Source organism: Leptinotarsa decemlineata, unplaced genomic scaffold, assembly GCF_025532065.1.
Source record: "Leptinotarsa decemlineata unplaced genomic scaffold, Ldec_3_MD MMD2_P_RNA_scaffold_12, whole genome shotgun sequence".
NCBI classification, from domain to species: domain Eukaryota; kingdom Metazoa; phylum Arthropoda; class Insecta; order Coleoptera; family Chrysomelidae; genus Leptinotarsa; species Leptinotarsa decemlineata.
The window spans coordinates 3,489,356-3,506,330 of NW_027412526.1; the positions used below are offsets into that span (position 1 = coordinate 3,489,356).

The 16,975-nt window shown below is 35.2% G+C and overlaps 1 protein-coding gene across 1 annotated transcript; it reads right to left on the reverse strand.

Moving 5' to 3' along the window:
- Positions 1–4,539: 4,539 nt before the first annotated feature.
- On the reverse strand, positions 4,540–15,872 carry LOC111504052 (luciferin sulfotransferase). Its single transcript, XM_074171925.1, has 4 exons — positions 14,613–15,872; positions 13,206–13,305; positions 9,502–9,655; positions 4,540–5,874 (listed from the first exon to the last, which is right to left on the reverse strand). Exons 1-4 carry the CDS (start codon positions 14,821–14,823, stop codon positions 5,323–5,325), a joined length of 1,017 nt encoding a protein of 338 aa, XP_074028026.1. The 5' UTR covers positions 14,824–15,872; the 3' UTR covers positions 4,540–5,322.
- Positions 15,873–16,975: the final 1,103 nt, after the last annotated feature.

Consider the following 16,975-nt stretch of genomic DNA (forward strand, 5'->3'; position numbering starts at 1 on the left):
ACAGTGTAGAGGCAGCTACGAATATATAGCCATAGGTTTGTGGCGAGAGCGGTCATCAGCGGCACCCAAAATGTCTTGCAAATTCAACTATATTCTATAATTAATGAATGCTTTTTGAGGATTGAAAATCATTCAATGTTGATCAAATTGTCTGAAAGAATAGTTTGTTCAGGCCAGTCTCAATTCACGGACTGACGCCTATCAGAAAACAACTAGTCCCCTAGCTAATACCACGAAGGGCGGTGGATTATATTCGACAGGTGTCAATGCAGGATTCTTCACAAAAGTAATTCCTGCATATGCTGTTGGCCATACAACTGCCGTAATCGATTTTCAATCATTGGAATACACTACTTGCAGACCGGTTTCGGGTCATTTGGCCACTCGTTAGTTCAACATGAACTCGATGATTTCACGTGATTAAAAGTAGAATTTCTTTCGGAGTATCATTTCTCGAACTAGGCTGGAACGAACGAAAAACAACATATTTGTCTACGCCCCATCTGCCCGTATTAGTCAGGGGTGTAGCCAGTGTAGGTGAGCTAAAACTGCCTTAACGAATTGTTCTTTCAGATAATTTTATTTCCAGACAGTCTCCAAGTAAGCTCCTTTACTATATGTGAATGATTCAATGTTGTTGCTCGTCATAAATCATTTGGGATTCTTGAACCAATTCTCCCTTAAAGTATTCATGGATGCTTTTCCACATTTGGTTGCTTTCCAGCCCGACAAAATATTTCAACATATTATAGGGCATAATCTCTATGATTGAATGAATACACTTGAAGAAAAAAATCTCGTTCCACAAAAGATTTGCAGGAATTATGAATGTTTCTTTGAAAATTATATTTACGGGGTAGGGGTTGATGTTGAGACCACATGCCCAGATTATCTAATTTCCTTTTTAATGCCAAAGATAAAGTGGGCAAGATGGAGAAATCTGGAATTCAGGATCTCAAGTGGACACTTGAGATCCTGACGGATCCCGGACGGATCCCGGACGGAATGTATTAGTTTTTATTGGACAATGTGGCCGAAATTTCTGAAAACGGTATGCAGCACATGGAAGGTCCTTCAGACAAGGTGAAAATGATTCAAAGTTTTCAAACCATTTCTTGACATGCAATTACAAGTTCCCAAATCTAAACGATAACGAAATTTTCCACTAGGCAAGCAAGGGTTGGAAACTCAATATTTTGGACTCCTTGGAAATTCATAAGCATAAGCATTGCTGATGTAACCTGTCAAATGACCAAATCGACCCATAGTCTGTCCATGTAAGCAACGGAGTGCTCCAAAACACGATCATGCTTAGTGCATGTGATCTTCCAGACAAGGCTGCTTGTACAGAGTCGCACTAAGGAACGACCGATTTTTTTAATAATATACGGCCTGGTATAGGAAAATTTTTCAGGTGGAGTGTAGGGACACAAATTAGCAGTTTCTTCAGCCACATCAGTACTTTATACACATTACTCTATACATATCCCCATAAAAAGAAATCTAATGATGAAAGATCAGGTGATCGCGCTGGCCATTCAATCGATACTCGCCTCTCTCTCCACCGATTGGGAAATGTTGTATCGAGGTATCGCCGGACATTAACTTGGTAATGTGGCGGTGATCCATCCTGCTGAAACCATATCGTATTCACTGGAACTTGAGGGGTTCTGGATCAGCGTGTGTTCTTCTCTCATCCAGTGAGAATTTTCCGTTGACCAGTAGCGGCAATTTATGCCGATTAGCATGACCGTTAAGAGACAAAGTACCCTCATCAGAAAACATAACGTCTTCTAATTGGATGACATTGTTATCCAACATGTCCATCATTTGCTCACAAAAATAAGTTCTTCTATCAAAATCGTCTTCCATGAGCTCCTGAGTAGATATCATGTTATTGGGGTGCATTTTATTTTCTTTTAATATGGTTACTATCGATGTATGCCTAAAATTGAATGTAGTGGATGCCTGTCTACTCCATGTATGTGGGTTTTCCCCAAGCTCAAGCATCACATCTAATTTGAGTTCATCACTCATTGCATTGGCAGATGCTTTTTTATCTGCCCCACATGATCATGCTCGCCAAACTGCTTCTTCATTTTGTTTATTGTTCTTTAAGATATGGGCGGTAAATTAGGAAGTTTCTCATGAAATAGGCGAGCTACTTCCTGTTGTGTTCGGGTTTTATCTCCGTAACCAATCATTTGTAAAACTGTTATTTTATGCAATTCCGTTAATCTAACCATTTGTCAGACTTGAAGTTAACAAATTTTAAACTCAAATTAAAATACTAACAACCAATGTTGTATCATACAAAACAAGTTGACGTTTTAAACTAACGTTGCCACGGAAATTATTTACAGTTTTTTAAAGGATACCATACTTCCCATTTAAAAAAAATCCATTTGGCTTTTACACACTGTATAAGGGTTAACATTGTTAATTATTTCAGTTTATTTCAGTAACGTTAGGTAAAAATACAAGTGGTAAAAAAACATAGGAAGTTATAATTGTTTTCAATCGCGTAAATTTCAGGTAATTGAGTAAATTCATTGCTGGCCACGAATTTGATTCCCATTTTGGGAGCCGCTGTTTATCGGGCTCGCGAGTCGCGTCGACAAATCCATGACTAGAAGCTAGAACTCCTGTCTGCTTTCACACTGATCTGTTATTCATCAATGTGAAAGCAGCATTTTTTATTTGAATGGTTTATGTAATAAGCAAAACACCTTTTTTCGATGAAACCTTGAATTTCCTTAAATTAAATATTATTGTTATTCTGAAGGCTCGGGAAAGAAAAATACAATTCGTAAAGATATTCGGTTTTTTGAAAACCTTGGTTGTCTTAGAGAAAATTCCTTTCCGGTTTCTACTAGAATGGTTTATATAATAAACAATTTTTTTTTCTGTGAAGCCTTGACTTTGCGTAAATGTAATAAATATGATTGTTACTCTGCAGGATTGGTAAAGGAAACTACAATTCGTGAAGATATTCGGTTTTTTCAAAACCTTGGTGGTCTTAAAATGAATTCCTTTCACTTTTGATTATTTGACACGAGGCAATTTTTCAATAGTAGGCTACAATAAAGTCTGACTTCATTAGATTTACGGCATCACAATTATTCGGGTTTGAAGGCCGTCGATTTTTGGAATTTCTTCATCTCTGTCATGTTCGATGACTGGATGTATACACCTCTGAAGATGACGAATGATGACGTTAGAAAGAGTCATTTTCAGGTCATTATTAGTCATATTGCTCGTCCTTCAAAATATGACGCCAAAAAGCCGTCATTTCTGTGATCTTTCTGAGACGTCATATTTTGACGTCGGTTCAACTTCTTTACTCAGTCATTTCATGACCAATGTTTCTGTGTCGAAAAACATATTAATTCGGGAATAATTTTTCTTAGATATGAAGAGATGATGTATATACAGTGAAGTGTAATAATTCAATATCTCAATATAAACTTGGAAAGCATGGGGTGCCCCAAGGATCAGTACTCGGGCCACTGCTATACATTTATATATATATATATATATATATATATATATATATATATATATATATATATATATATATATATATATATATATATATATATAGTGGAATTATAAAACAACGATAAAAATAAAAACAACTGGCGCTCCGGGGCGACTTCATTGATTCCAATGGCGCATTTGCTTTTTCAGCTGCAGGAAAACACGGAAAAACCTGCAGCACCACATTATCTGAAGATCTTGATCTGCCAATGTCCTCTCTCTCTCATAAAACAAAATGTAGGGTGTCTCCAGAGGCTCCAATAGATTCAATACATCGCCAGAACACTTCGTGGCACGCCTATCGTCAAACTTAAACCAGTCCGTTTCGTCTTTGACCAAGGCGTAATAATGACCAAATTCAACGCCAGAACCACTGTGAACAATTACTGCATGAATATTATAATAGTGGTCTGCTAGATTGAAATGTTCATATATTTCAAACCTTCGAAAGAGTTTCTTGCTTCCGTCATCAGTGTTATTATTAGATTGACTGGTGCCTCAGCTATACTTGTTTCCTTATAACAGTCAGTTAGTTTAGCGCATATATATGCGCTAAACGTTCACAAAAAATATTTGAAGCTTTAATAGCATCTAATTATTATATGCAAGCGCATATAATACTCAAACTGATCGTTTTATCTTCTTGTTTGTTCTTTTGTACGGTTAGAACGCCTTAGTGCAGGTATTTGTTCTCTCCTTTCATCCGGATGTCAGTTTAAATTTGCCTGTACTTGGGTTACATCAGGTAATATCCTTTGTGTTGGTGTTTCTTTAGGATATTACCTGATATAACCCAAGTACGGGAAAATTCAAAGAGACATCCGGACATCCTTGTGTATGACCAAAAATTTGAGAGTACAAATTTTGCTCTTGATCCCTCCCACTGTCATCAGATCTACCTACGACAGATCAACAGCACTACCTGGTTTTCGAAATTATTCAGATTCTTATGATAATACTGAATTTTGCCAACCAAAACATATTTGAAAAAATACACCATCATCTTCAGATATTTATTAAAAACAATTTATATTACATATAACGTTGAGCCGAATGACTAAGAAGTTATTTGAACCAGTTCAGTCTCAAGTTTTGCAAAGTCATATCAGTCACTATGGTAACAAGAAATTAATAACAGTAGAAGAATAATAGCACCTCGAAATATATTTTTCAATTTTTTTGCCAGTAGTTTTTTCAAAATAGACTAAAAACAATGATCATGACGTCACTAACATTTGATGTGAACTTGGCAACACAGTGAAACCCATTTATATTGCATAATTGAATTTTCTTCTTCTTCCTTTCTCTATGTTTCTGGCTTTGGCTTCCATTCAGGCGTATTCAGCCAGCATTCTTCTTCCTTTATTTTTGTTATTCTGACTGTTTGCCACAGTGCGAATTTATTTTTGAACGTTTGTTCAGACATCAAGAAGCATTTTGAAAAACGGAAGGATGACTTCAGCTCTGGAATTTTTCGAAGAGATATTTGATTGAGTAGTTAGTACTAATTGACTAGTCATGTCGTATATTCATTCATGTACTTTCCACATTTTGGAACGTAGTTTACAAAGGGGTTGACTCTTATGATAATGACGCCACAGTATTTTTTTTATTTCCCTTCAAATGCAAATGAATGAACCAACCATTTCCTTGTAGAACTGACTAACAATATGGATTTTATAATTTTTTTATCGTTATAAAGTTATAAGATAACAAGAAAATCTGCTTGGAAATTCCACCACCAATCCTATATGAAGTGGCATCACAAAATATAGTTGAAACCTACTCTTCCTGAATATTTTTCGAGTTGCTCTCTGTTGTATCGAAGCACAAATCAGTCCCTTTTGTATTTTCCTCGATCCACACATCGAATCTCCTGGCCATGTCGTCCGACATATGATTTTTCCAGTCCCCCACCTCCCCCTTCCTTATAAAGTGAACCCCAGCTTTCTCGAAGTAGCCCTTTCCCTGTATGTTCTCCACAAGGGCCTCAGCGTTGCAGGATTTATTCACCCTCATTCTTTGGAAACTCAGAAAGTCTACCACGGATTCGGCTTCCTCGTCGGTCAGGGGTTTCCCCAAGAAATCGGCGATTTTTTTGACAGATCCTTTGGTGTCTTCTTTCATCTCTTCGTATTTCAGTACGAGCAAGTTGTCCTGGTCGCGTCTGTTCCAAAACTCGAAATAGTGGTTGAATATGCCCCCGTACGCCACTGCGTTGTTCAGGAAGAGCTCGCAGAACGTTTCGAACTCGACGTTGAAGTTGTACAGGAGTTTGCAGTGGTGGAAGAAGGACACGCAGAGGTCTTTGGGGTTCCGCATGATGTAGATCATCTGAAATTTGAAAGGATCCTCAGTTTAAAAATGTTTCCTTGTGAACACTGTTTATAATGAGAATATTATATGGATAATCACGGTTTTGGCTTTCTACTTCTTTATATTTATAGAAAAAGTATGAAGGTAGATGTTTTGAGATGACTTTTCTTCCAGTTTGTGTCTGACCTACACATTTTTGTATAGGTTAGGTTAGGTGAGTGGTCTTTCAGTTCAGATGGTAAGACTACGGCTCTGCCGAGCTCTAAGAACCTGATTCGGTCCCCAGCGGGGCGGGCACAAAGTATGTGCTCTGTTGTTTCATCATTTTCCAAACAAAGGAGACACACACACTGTCTTCCGACAGTCCGAGTCTGCATATGATGATTCAAATGACAGTGACCTGTCACTGTTTGGTATCAAGCTTCGAAGGGTGGATAAACGCCTTGAAGTGGGCCAATCTTGCAATATTTTGCCAGAAGTCCATAAATGTTCTTGTCATCCAGGTGTTCAATGTTTGGCAAAGCCTAAAGCGATACCAATGACAGGTTCTGGTCCAATGAAGCTGCTTGCAACACCCTCCTTTGCAGAAATCCAGAAATCCAGACCAGAGACAATCTGTTAAGTCTTTCTATCGAGGAGAGTCGTTTTTGGCAATTTGGGAGATTTTCTCTACAAGGTTGTCTGTCTCTGTCTCTGTCGATTTGCCGGTTTGATAAGCATACTGGTGGTAATTCAGGGGGGATGCATATAATGCCGCCCTCCTGATGTGTCCGTTCAATATCCTCTCAAGTCCTTTCAACAGGAAGGATGTAAAGCTGATTGGTCATACCGATTTAGGGTGTGGGTCTTTATATAGAGTTCCCTTTTTTGAAACTAGATGCTTTCTTCCTTTCTTCGGAAAACTCCCACATTTTGTGTATGAAAATAGAGAAGTGAGGAGTCAAAACTTTCCTCCCCCAAACCAAAAATTAATCTCTGCTAAAAATATATCCCTTTCAATCATAACAAGAATATTATTCATTTCAAATCAAAGAATCTATTCTGAACATTCTTCAATTCAATTCAATTCCATTCGTATATTACCTTTCAGCCATAAAAAATATGTAAGGTTAGTCAATACACAAATAGATTGTTCATCCATATAAAATATGCAATAAAGACAATACTCATACACACTATACAGGGTATTCCAAATTAGGTCGGCACCATTGATAACTCCGTTCTTATTGATGCTACTAATTCGGTCAAATGAGCAAACTATGAGTAATCAAGTTGCCTTGAAACTTTGTTGAGATACTATTTGTCAAATATTATCAAGTTCCTCGATCGTGAATTACCTGAATGGCGTTTTCCTGCTGTACTTCATCGTCGATTCAGGAACAATGAAAACATTTTTGAGAAGAGGAGAACTAAAAAACGTTTTGTAGATACAGAAATTGACGTTTTAGCCTACTTTGAGGTAAATCCAAACAATTTCATCAGATATTTATCAAGAGAAATAGCTGTGTGGCTGTCTGTTAGGACCAGTGCAAACACTAGAACCTGGAGTTTTGTCGGTGGTTTATTTATATTAATATCAAATGGTTTTCAAATTGTGGGATTTCATTATTGGAGTAGATATAATCTATCTCTAGTCCATCTCCACAATCCGCAAAGACGTCCTGGTCCTGTTGAGTAGCCTCCTCGTTCACCAGACAAGACACCTATAGATTTTTATTTTGGGGATTTCTGAAAAATGAGGTGTACAAAAGTGTCAAGTGAATTTAAGAATTCATCAATTGTATATACAGGATTAGTAGTCAAGAGAATGTTCATACTGTTTTTGGATTTTTTGATAGAAATTTCTCTTATATTTCTCGGCAGCAAGTTATAATAGAAAATTCCATTCTGGCGACCACCTTGTAAGTCATATTTTGAAAACATGTTGAGTGTATGTTATTGTGATTTCTTGTCGAATAACTGTGAACATCCAAGATTTTCGATAGGAAGTCCACAACGAATTGCCATTCTTAGACGCATCGGTGAAGAGGACTGACACTAAGTGGGAAACATCTGTATATCAAAAACGACTTACACGGGACAGTATTTGAACCACGAATCCAACCAACATCAATCGACTAAAAGAGGAATCATCAAGACTCTATTAGACCGTGCTTTCGTGCTCTGTAATACGAAGGAAGGTTTCGAAAAGGAACTAGACATCATCAAAAATGATCTTCAACGGGTAGGAACACTGGTTTAGGAGGAATTCCAAAGAAGCCGCATACATGCTCTCCGACAAGCTAGCGTAGAGATACGCAACATATGGAAACCCATCATCAAGCGAAAAATGGCCAACTCCCGCCGAACGGTGATCTCTCGTTAAACCGGAAAGCGGAAAAAGAAAAGAGGAGATAAGTGAAAGTACTCGAATGACCCATAAATAGTCATCTCTCGGAGGAATTAGCCCAGTCATCACCTGAAGGCGATTGTGGATATTAACAATCGAAACGTCTTGAAGTAGCTTGGCTTGGAATTCCTTAATTTTCTATTTTTACCTGTATTTTATTTCACTGTAATTTCATTTCAGGTTTTTTTGCTTAATATAATTGTTAATTTCAGCTATTCTGTTTTAATTATTCTTAGTCCTTTCAGGGATTTCAAATCATTTTATAAAATATCAGACAATGGAAGTCCAAACTAATAAAATTCATCATCAAACATTATCAATCATCTTCAAACAAATGTACAATATTTTCCATAAATTAATTCCCAGTACAGAAAGTATTTTATTTTCTTTAAAACTGATCTACACGATTATGTGTATCCTAGATTGAAAATCAGTCGTATAATTATTTTCTATTTAATGAATAACAGGCTATATTCATTTGCTTGTCCTCGTGTGATAATTTTGCTGAATGAGAGAGATCATAGTAAACATTGGCTAACGATGCTTTACTCAGGGTATACCTACTTTAGTTTGTAAATTTCGAAAAGTGCTTGGTTTAATTGTTTGCACACATAGTTGATTGGTTCAGACCAAGTAAATGTTTCATCAATCATCGTGCCAAGAAATTTATATTTTATGCTTCGAGGTATTTGAAAATCTTCTATTTCGATTAAACAATGTACACCAATATACAATATTTTCAATAACGTTGACAACAAAAAACTAATAGACTAGTCAATCAAGACAGGTATTTGTCCCGAGGAAGATCTGTATTAAATACAATTAATTTTTTCTTGAGTATCTCATTTCAAAAATCAAAAAATATCATTTGGCTGAATGAATGAAACATTGGGTAGCTGTAGCTTCAAAGGGGGTTCATGGGGCAGTTGAATAATCTTATTGAAACGACAAATCGTGCAACAAATTACAGGCTAAAAAGTAAGACTCCGGTAATTCTTGTCTGCAGAAATTTCTACTTCTGAAAAATCAATTTCAAACACATTTAGGCACTCAATTTTCTTCCTTCACTTAGATAAAAGCAATGCGGCCTTCATTGATCTTATTAAAGATATGGTAACAACTACAAATAAATATTATTTCCGAAATGTAAATCGTGCAATTGCATTCGCTCCACTGAATCGAAACAAACACAATATTTTGTGCAGTAATTGAAAATATATAAGTTGCCTACGAATTGAACTTTTTGCGGCACTCACCTTGGGCTTGACCTTCTGCATTTCAGTCGGCAAAAGCTGATACGGAAGATGGGTTTTTATAAACCTCGGCGATGGTAAATTGTTGACATACTCCACAGAGTTCGTAAATAGATCCTTGAATAGGTCCGTGTAATCGTAAAATACCGTCGACATTCTGAAATGAATAGTTTTGAAAATAATCAGTTGCTTTATGATTAAAAAAATCGTAGAATAGTGACACTCTCAATTGATTTATCGAGATTTCTTCCTCGATTCCTTAGGTTTCTCTAGATGCCCATCATTTTCTCTAGAGATTTCGACTTTCCACATTTTCACTTTGCTCTCAAAATTAAAACAAATAAGAAATATATATATATAATATATATATATATATATATATATATATATATATATATATATATATATATATATATATATATTTGATATAGAGGAGTTTAGGATGTGTCACAGAAGTGACACATATATATATATATATATATATATATATATATATATATATATATATATATATATATATATATATACACATCGGAAAAGTCTAGGGATATTTTTATAACATACTAAATATCATAAAAATAAATGCATGAGTTCGTTTAATTTCGATCAAATTGGTACAGTCGACCATCCTGTAGATTTCTATGGGTTGAACAAAGACTGCAAAAACGGTAACTAATCTTTTATCAAGTTTTTTACAAACTGTAGGTTTTCGGCTTAATGAATAATCTGAAACTGTCGAGTTTGTACATTCTATGCAGTTCTTGCTCAGCAATTAAACTGGAAATATTGTGCTTTAACATGGAACGCCATCACTTACCATTGGCTGAGATGAATTGGCTGTGGGGCTTCTTCAAGGTGGCATGCGACAAAATGATGTAGCTCTTCGTTTGGGGGTCTCCCAAAGTGTTATCAGTCGATTGTGGCGGCGTTTCCGTGAAACTGGCAGTCCAGCCGAACAACATCCAGGGCGAGGACGCGCTACAACTGCAGTTCAAGACCGATTTTTGGTCTTAACCGCAAGAAGACAACAGACAATCACAGCACCTGAGTTGGTTAACGTGTTGCAGCAGACGCACCAGGTAACCATTGGTCGTGATACTGTCAGAAATCGACCACATGAAGCAGATCTCCACAACAGAAGGCCACTTAGATGTCCACCTTTGTCGAGAGGCAATCGCGGTAGAAGATTAGAGTGGTGTCAAGAACATCAAAACTGGGATGCAAATGATTAGGGCACAGTTTTGTTTACAGACGAATCCAGATTTGGATTTCATCCAGATTCTCGTCGAGTAAGACTGTGGAGACGACCTGGAAATAATGAACGTTTGAGACACGTCCAGGAAGTCCACACATACAGAGGTGGAACAGTAATGCTATGAGGCGGAATCATGATCGGCGGCAGAACCGATCTCGTTTTTCCAAATCGCTCCCTCACAGCTCGACAGTACCTCGACACCATTCTTCTACCTATCGTCCGTCCGTTTGCTGGTGCTGTTGGTGAAAACTTCCACCTAATGCACGATAATGCTCTTCCACATGTCGCGCGTCTAGTGACTGACTGGCTCACCAACGAAGGAGTTGATGTATTGTCATGGCCAGCACAATCACCGGACCTGAATCCTATCGAGCATGTGTGGGACATGCTTCAACGAAGAATTACTCCGCATATGGGGAACATTCACTCAACGTTTCAATTGGGAGAGCTTTTAATCGCTGAATGGGCAAATGTACCTCAACAAGACATCGACAATCTCATTTTGTCGATGCACTATAGATGTAGGGCCGAAATAAACTAGCGTGGAGGCCATACTTTATACTGATTCCAATTTTTTTTGTATTATGATTTTTTTTCAGGGTGCCAAAGAAGAGCCATATTTTTTTTTAGTTTTGCTTATATGCGCACTCAGTATTTTTGACCATTTAATAAATTTTGTTCTAAGTTACATTCGTTTAATAATCACCCGTCAACTTTTTTTCCCTAAAACGATCTAAAAAAAAAATATTGCCATTTTTAAAAATATCCCTAGACTTTTCCGATGTATATATATATATATATATATATATATATATTATATATATATATATATATATATATATATATATATATATATATATATATATATATATATATATATATATATATAAAATCTAGAAAGGTTAATGCAGTCAAGCTGCTGGAAAATAATTCCATGAAAATCAAAAAATAAATAGATAAGTACTCTTTGATCATTCCCATATTGATTTCAATTCAAGAGCCACCGGTATACAGCTGTTTCAGCCTATTGGGCATCGTCAGTACCGGGCAGGCGGTCCTCGATTGAAGACAAAATGAGAAAAAACCAAGAAAGTACTTGATAAAAATAGCTGCGTAAACGCAAGCGAAACATAAGTGGAACCACCTATTGGTGTGACACCCAAGTCAACTTGCCAAGTTTTTATGTCAGTGTTGGTGGTTTGACCAATCAACCGACAACTGCGGTAGCAGAAATTTGGGAAGCTAACCTGAAATGCCATCGAAAAACGAATCCACATGTTTCTAGAAATGATATGAAATCTAGAAAGGTTAATGCAGTCAAGCTGCTGGAAAATAATTCCATGAAAATCAAAAAATAAATAGATAAGTACTCTTTGATCATTCCCATATTGATTTCAATTTAAGAGCCACCGGTATACAGCTGTTTCAGCCTATTGGGCATCGTCAGTACCGGGCAGGCGGTCCTCGATTGAAGACAAAATGAGAAAAAACCAAGAAAGTACTTGATAAAAATAGCTGCGTAAACGCAAGCGAAACATAAGTGGAACCACCTATTGGTGTGACACCCAAGTCAACTTGCCAAGTTGGGTGTCACACCAATAGGTGGTTGCGAAACATAAGTGGAACCACCTATTGGTGTGACACCCAACTTGGCAAGTTGACTTGGGTGTCACACCAATAGGTGGTTCCACTTATGTTTCGCTTGCGTTTACGCAGCTATTTTTATCAAGTACTTTCTTGGTTTTTTCTCATTTTGTCTTCAATCGAGGACCGCCTGCCCGGTACTGACGATGCCCAATAGGTTGAAACAGCTGTATACCGGTGGCTCTTAAATTGAAATCAATATGGGAATGATCAAAGAGTACTTATCTATTTATTTTTTGATTTTCATGGAATTATTTTCCAGCAGCTTGACTGCATTAACCTTTCTAGATTTCATATCATTTCTAGAAACATGTGGATTCGTTTTCCGATGGCATTTCAGGTTAGCTTCCCAAATTTCTGCTACCGCAGTTGTCGGTTGATTGGTCAAACCACCAACACTGACATAAAAACTTGGCAAGTTGACTTGGGTGTCACACCAATAGGTGGTTCCACTTATGTTTCGCTTGCGTTTACGCAGCTATTTTTATCAAGTACTTTCTTGGTTTTTTCTAATTTTGTCTTCAATCGAGGACCGCCTGCCCGGTACTGACGATGCCCAATAGGCTGAAACAGCTGTATACCGGTGGCTCTTAAATTGAAATCAATATGGGAATGATCAAAGAGTACTTATCTATTTATTTTATATATATATATATATATATATATATATATATATATATATATATATATATATATATATATATTCATTATCTCAAAATAACTACAAAGTGTCATCGTTTGCACATTTTTCTTACAAAGTAAGTATGTCTTTGGTTCAAGTAAAATAGGAGAGAACATCAGTACTTACTCAATCAACGGCGCTCTAATTTGTTGAAGGGTAGACTTGGATTTCTCGAAGTCCAAGTTGTTACCGATCAGATATATCATTTCTTGGCACCAAGTGGATCCTATGTGACAAAAAAATACAAAAATTATACTTATTTTTATACAAATCTAATAAATGTATCATCAACAATTTCAGATGGCATTCAATTATTTATTCCTTTGTACCTTCTAGACATTTGAAAAAAACAAAAATTCATGGAAAGAAATGTTCCTCTTTTTTTTATTTTTAATATTTTTTTATACAAAAAGTGACATGGTTGTTTTTGGTAGTATATAAAAGAAATATATCGTAAAAATTAATTTGTTTAAGACAAATTGTTTTTTAAAAAATTTTAAAAATATATAAATTGAAAAGAAGTTTTTTTCATAGTGTCAAAGAGAAATAGGAATTATGATTTTTTTATCGTTCCTTAATATTCATGTTTAGTAGCAAATAAATTGTTAATCAACAAATGCGTTTTCAAGCAATAAAAAATGTTTTTTAAAAAAGAGTTTGTTTTTAAAAATCATAATATTCATCGCTGAAGAAAATTCCCCCAAAAAAATTTCGAATATCTTATAAAGTATACATTTGTTTATAAAAATGTTTTGAACAAATAGAGCTGAAAATTATGAAAAATCATTTTTATGTAACTTTAAATAATGAGAATACGAATAAATTTGAATATGGGAAAAAAAATCATTGCATTAATTGAATTTTTTACTTTTTAACGTCTTTGATTATTAATAACAAAGTGGAAAACCTTTTTTTTATTTTTCCAACGGGAATCTTTTTTAAAGGCTTTCAAGAAAAGCTCCAAGAAGTGAACAAAATTTGACGTTTTTAGTTTGAAAATTATCAATGTTTTTATGTGAATGGAAAACTTGTAAAAATTAATTAATTAACTCGACCAGATATTTTCCTTGAGATAATTTATCTGGTTGAAGCTGGGATGATTCCGCAACCGTGTTAGGAATCACACGTTAAAAGGTAAGACCTCGTTAGTCCTTAGCTCGCACAAGTTTCTCAACTTCTGAGTTGTCGTTCGTATGGGGGCGACAACTGATTAACGGAAAAATAGATTTTAAACAGAAACAAATATCTAATAAAATAATGACGGGAAAAACATTTTTTTAGGGATTTTCGTTTATTCAAGTGTCTAGAAGGTATGTGATATTTTTTTCTTAATAATATTTGATGGGTTAAAATAACCTTTATTGTTCTCTTTAAGGATCTTTGTTCAAATTTCGGATATCTTTAATATTTTCCGAGATTTTTGCAAAAAAACCCACCCCCCTTTTTTTTCACTAAATTCATTGATCAAAAAAATTGTTGTGCCAGTTTAATAATAATAATAATAGTTTAATAATAATAATAAAAAATATCTACCTGTTCTTGGAAAACTGACTAGCCAGACGTCGTCTTTTCTAACTGGGGCGTCCAAAATCTGCTGCGCGATATTTTCGAAAGATGGCGGAAGCAAACATTTACCGGGGTTGAACTCTATCAGAGAGTTCTTCATCCCCAACCCCGCGTCTGTGATGGCCGCATATTTCTCGTGCATGGGCTTCTTCGTGAGGACACTCATTACGGAACGCATTCTGATGAACGAGTGAATGCGTTTTGTCCGCAATTTCTACTTTCACATCTTTCTAATGCAAGTGCAACGTACGATAATGTGTGCACACTTGGGTGTAATTGATGTACTTCCTGGTTTGATCGAATTGATTCTTTTATAATGTGAATATGCTACATTATCACTAAGATTCCAGTGGTACGGAAGTGTAGAATGGACACAGGTTATTTGTTTATTTGATCCACAATAATTTCGACTTGAAAGTCGAAATTTCGACTTTTATCTCATAATTTCAACTTTTATCTCGTAATTTAGACTTTTATCTCGTAATTTCGACTTTTATCTCGTAATTTCGACTTTTATCTTGTAATTTCGACTTTTATCTCATAATTTCGACTTTCATTTCGTAATTTCGACTTTTATCTCGTAATTTCGACTTTTATCTCATAATTTCGACTTTTATCTCGTAATTTCGACTTTTATGTCGTAATTTCGACTTTTATCTCATAATTTCGACTTTTATATCGTTATTTCGACTTTTATCTCATAATTTCGACTTTTATGTCGTAATTTCGACTTTGATAGTCATAATTTTGACTCAAAAGTAGAAATATGGTTCCTTGAGTGCATAATAAGGAAGCGTAGAAGAGCAACAGATTATTTGTTTATTTGATCCACAATAATTTCGACTTTTATCTCGTAATTTCGATTTGATAGTCATAATTTTGACTCAAAAGTAGAAATATGGTTCCTTGAGTGCATAATACAGAAGCGTAGAAGGGCAACAGATTATTTGTTTATTTGATCCACAATAATTTCGACTTTTATCTCGTAATTTCGACTTTTATCTCGTAATTTCGACTTTCATCTCGTAATTTCGACTTTCATCTCGTAATTTCGACTTTCATCTCGTCGAAATAAAAGAAACTCATTCTTATAGAGGATTCAAGAAGAAACTGAAAAAATTTTTGATTGATTCAAACAGACTCACTATTCATGAACTTGTGGAGGTTTGTATTACTGTTTAGGAAGTGTTATCATACGTTTATTATTGCCCTTATTTGTTATATATGTATGTGTATATATGTGTATATGTATGTATGTATATGTATGTGTATATATATATATATATATATATATATATATATATATATATATATCATCTTTTTTGTTTACTAATGTTGGGAAAATTGTATGTTAAATTACTTGTTTGATCTGTAATTTTTAGTATTGTATGAAGTGACCACTATTTCAGTAGCATATTAAACAGGCTTATTTACTATAAAATTCAAATTTGAAGGTGGAAATATATTTTACCATAGGCTAGACGCACACCACAGACAGTCTTCGACTTTGTGGTTTTTTCAGTTCATTTGTTATCATTTGTTATCTAATTAGTGCCTCATATAATCATATAGTTCATTCTAGTAAGAACATACGTGAGAACAAATAAATTTATTATTATTAATTTCGACTTTTATTTCGTAATTTCGACTTTTATCTCGTAATTTCGACTTTTATCTCATAATTTCGACTTTCATCTCGTAATTTCGACTTTTATCTCGTAATTTCGAGTTTTATCTCGTAATTTCGACTTTTATCTCATAATTTCGACTTTTATCTCGTAATTTCGACTTTTATCTCGTAATTTCGACTTTTATCTCGTAATTTCGACTTTTATCTCGTAATTTCGACTTTTATCTCGTAATTTCGACTTTTATCTCATAATTTCGAAAATATGTAGGTAGGAGGTAGGTATGGTGTGTATGTGTTTTGTGCATTGCATTTCTTTCTACGACAGCTGTTCACCAGCATCCACGTTAATTTTGTATAATTTGTTAGTGTTGTGTTCATAAGAAACACCTACAGCCTGCAGTTGAATGAATCTACTACAATCCTTGTAAAACCTAGTATTGCTACTCGACGCTAGATGGCACTTGTTCAATGAACTCTCTGGAATTTGGTAGCAGTTTCTAGACCGGGTAGAATGTTACCGTACATTCTAGTATGATGTTTAGTTGGGTATATAAAGACATGAGCCACTGTGAGCGAGTCACTTTTCAATTGAAAGCGATCATTGAAACAAGCTAAACAAGCGAATTGAAAAGCGATTATAAGAGTACCGGCTTGTCTGTGTTAGTCAATATTGATTTATATTTGTTAAATAAGATGCAAA